The sequence below is a fragment of the Phyllobates terribilis genome, unplaced genomic scaffold, assembly GCF_046119375.1.
Source record: "Phyllobates terribilis strain yellow unplaced genomic scaffold, ASM4611937v1 Scaffold_1__5_contigs__length_1240528914, whole genome shotgun sequence".
Taxonomy (NCBI): Eukaryota; Metazoa; Chordata; class Amphibia; order Anura; family Dendrobatidae; genus Phyllobates; species Phyllobates terribilis.
The window spans coordinates 1,176,641,592-1,176,645,726 of record NW_027362761.1 but is presented as its reverse complement, the minus strand read 5'-3'; the positions used below and the strand labels follow the sequence as shown (position 1 = coordinate 1,176,645,726).

General features: G+C 42.9%; 1 gene segment (V, D, J or C); it reads left to right on the top strand.

The window, feature by feature from the left end:
- The first annotated feature begins 2,847 nt into the window (after nt 1-2,847).
- LOC141201900 (Ig kappa chain V-III region PC 2485/PC 4039-like) lies at nt 2,848-3,300 on the top strand. The segment is given in 2 exon segments: nt 2,848-2,896; nt 2,993-3,300. Coding segments are annotated over 2 exon segments (357 nt in total).
- Nucleotides 3,301-4,135: the final 835 nt, after the last annotated feature.

The window sequence follows — 4,135 nt, the reverse complement described above, 5'->3', positions numbered from 1 at the left end:
ATTTTTTCAGAGGTAGATGCAGAAAAAAATATATTCAGTTTGCAACCTGATGGAGGTCTGTATAGATGGATTAATAGAACAAGTCCCACACACAGCTAGAAGCCCAATATTTTTTCAGAGCTAGATGCAGAAAAAAATATATTCAGTTTGCAACCTGATGGAGGTCTGTATAGATGGATTAATAGAACAAGTCCCACACACAGCTAGAAGCCCAATATTTTTTCAGAGGTAGATGCAGAAAAAAATATATTCAGTTTGCAACCTGATGGAGGTCTGTATAGATGGATTAATAGAACAAGTCCCACACACAGCTAGAAGCCCAATATTTTTTCAGAGGTAGATGCAGAAAAAAATTATATTCAATTTGCAACCTGATGGAGGTCAGTATAGATGGACTAATAGAATGATGCTATGCCCAAAAGATTTTACTTCACTAGGTGCAGTAAAAAAATTGGTATTCTATACACAGGTGGTATATCTTGCAACACAGATAGGCTACTCCACTGACTAACACACTCTGCAATAGGCCAAAAAGGATTAGCTTTGCTAGATTCAGCCAAATGCTCTGAAAAAAACTTGCACAGCACTGCACAGACCTGCCTGGCAAAAACTGATAGGAACTGATGTAACCTAGTCCTGAAAAGGACTCCAATTACAATTAGTCTTTACTCCCACAATCTATCTATTTAAGAGCACAGACCTGCCTGATAAAAGTCGTAGGAAATGCTGTAACCTAGTCCTTAAAAGGACTGCAATCACAACTATTCCCTACTCCCAAGCTATCTGTAGATTTGTGCGAAAATTGGCTTGAAATTAACAAGGTATAGCGCACACAGCAACAGCGGTGCCGTCTAACACGCAGCTGCAGCAGTGAGAAAATGGTGGCGACGGGGAAAATGGCTGGGTCTTATAGGGCAAGGACATGTGACATACACTGCCAATGACACATGCCCTTGCTTGTGTGAAAAAAAGCACTTCGCTCCGTGTGTGCGCTGCTGATAGGCTGACAGATTGCACCTCCCCACTGCAAATGCGGGAAAGAGAAAAAAAAATGGAGATCTTCATTGTTCCTGCAGAGATCCATCCCCTGCCCCTCCCCCCGCCCCGCTGTACACTCAAACTGCGTATTAACATTAATTTTCATCATTACTGAGAAAAAATCCAGTTATGATTTTGGTGCACGAACAGTTATCGAACATAACCTCGAACAGCCGAATTTTTCTCAAATTGTTCGTGTTCGCCGAACGGCTCGAACACCGCCCAAAACAGCTCGAATTTGAGATTGGCGAACAGTTCGAGTAGAACAACGCTCATCTCTACCCATCAGTTCTGTATTCACACCACAATATACACAGATCAGGCCTCATTCACACCTGTGTATTTCATCAGGGTTTTACATCTGGTTTTTAAGCAACAATCAGGAGTGGATGTAATAAAATATCAGTCGTATTAATAGTAATAAACATATTAATAATAATCTGAATGAATATAAATATTTCTAATGGTCTTCGACTATGTGCCCACGATGCAGAAATGCTGCATATTTTTTACGCTTCTCCCTGGCAGGAAAAATGCATGCGGATTTTACATGCGTTTTTCCCGCCAGGTAGAAGCGTTTGTCAAGCATCTCTCCATGCATTTCTGCATGTGGGTTATCAAGCGCTTTTCCAAGTGATTTTAGCATCACTTGGAAAGTGCTTGACAACTTGTTCACTCTATATAAATCCATGCAACCGGCAATCAGCATGAATTTATAGTAGTGTGACCAAGTTAGTTAAAAAAAAGAATAAAATGGTAAAAAATAAAACAATAAAGTTTATACTCACCTTCCGGTGTCCTCCCGGTGTTCTCTCTGCCGCGTCCGGTGTGTTGGGCGGCTCACGGTGGTGTGAAGGACCTGCGGTGACGTCATTGAGCCATGTGATGGGTCACATGACTCAGTGACGTCATGGCAGGTCCTTCATAACAGCGGGAGCATTGCAAGAGAGCGGACGGAGCAGACAAAACACCGGGAGGACATCGGAAGGTGAGTATACACTTTATTTTTTATTTTTAATTCTTTTTTTTACAGTTTCTATCCAGGTCTGGATGAGAGTCTTCTCTCCTCCAGACTTGGGTACCATCCGCACATTGAAACGCATATAATCTGTGTATACAAATATACTGACACGGATTATATAAATCTCAATGCAAGTCAATGGTGGCGATTACGCTGCGTGTCCGCAAAATTAATGGACATGCTGCGGATTTTTGAGCGCAGCATAAACGCTGTGGAAAAATCCGCAGCATGTGCATTGACAGTGCGGCTTGTCATTGGGGACCATGGGGAGCGGATTACCAAGCGTTTACGCTGCAGAAATTCCGCAGCATATACGCTTGTAAAACGCTACGTGGGCACATACCCTTAGATGTTCTCTGTGAGGTCAGGAATTCTGCGTTTCACGTTCCCGGTGATCTGTTGTCTCCAGTATCTGTTCTTACATCGGCTGCAACATCACAAAGCTGGAAAAGCCCAATAAGACGTAGAAGGATTTATTCTTACTTCAGAGATAAAACTAATAACATCTATAAAAATAATCCCATTTCTGATGTCTGAGAACAATCAGGAGATCACTGATGGTGAATGATCTCAGGATAATGATCGGGATTATATCTCTCCTGTAGGAAATCCCTGATTGCAGTAAGATCCAGATCACTGATCGCTGAAACACGGCACAATTTACATGTCTCCTGCTTTACATCTCTGCTCTCAGGGGACGTCTCCTCCAGTGATTACAGCTGGTATATAGGGGACATTGTGCAGGTGACATCTCTATAGTCTGTGGCCATAAGTCCAGGGAGATGACGATGGGTTTACAGGGAGTTGTACTGGGTGTAATTCTTCTTCTCTTTCATGGTGAGAGGTTCATGAGATGATGGACAGGACAGTAGTAGAGAACAGCACAATGAGGCGACATTAACACTAACACTTGTTTTCTTTATCTTTCCTTAGACTCCTGTGCACAGATTGTACTGACCCAATCTCCAGATCTCATCACCGTGTCCCCGGGAGAAACAGCCACCATCTCATGTAAGGCCAGTGGTAATGTATATGGCTACTTACACTGGTACCAACAGAAATCAGGACAACCTCCAGCACTTCTCATCTACAGTGCAAGCAGCCGATATACAGGAGTCCCAGACCGGTTCACTGGATCTGGATCTGGAACTGATTACACTCTTTCAATCAGAGGAGCGACAGAGGACGATGCAGCAGATTATTACTGTCAGCAGAGTGCACAGTATCCTCTCACACAGTGACACAGAGCCGTACAAAAACCTCCGTCCTCATCCCCCATGATGTCGCTGTATTACAATGTTGTGTAGATGAAGGTGCAGAGAATTAGCAGAGCGCTCAGTGATTATTTCTGTCTTCTCTTCTTCCTCTGGGAATAGATTATTTCTGTACAGATCATTGTATAAACCAGTCAGGTATAAACCAGTGCTGACATAATGATTACAGACTATATGAACATCTGCACAGGAGGAGAAACTCTGAATGTGGCCGTACAACGGAGCGAGCTGACGAATAAACAGCCCCCCCCCATACATAAGCACGTTAGACTCAGCTGAGCGTCCATGTGTTGTGTATAGGGAGAGGGGGTAAAGCTGCTGTCAGACATCTCCGGGGACAGTTTATATTCCTTGAGAATAAATATATTGACATGTTGAATTCACGAGGTCTTACCCAAATACACATCCTATCCACCACATCTGTACTCACCTTTAAGGGGTTATTCTATTCTTACCACATACAGAGGATGTGATGTAAATATATAGAACATGCAGACTCCATTAAGAGGAATTTTCATAAGGAGGTGGTTAAAATTTCTATACAAATGGACGGGAATCCTGACAATCTAATGGCTGAAACCGCAGCTTGTCAGGGCCCCGTACTCAAGATATATGATGTTCCTATAGGTGGGATCCACATCCACTATATATATTTGGCATATTCTGTGGATATAACCAGGGGAGGAGTCCTGAGGAGATAATTTGCATATTCCCACTGCATTTTGGGGTAAGTGAAGAGTCTCCGCGAGCTCAAAGAACACTGGATTTTGGCTGTTGGAGCTGAAAAGAGGACATCGGTAAA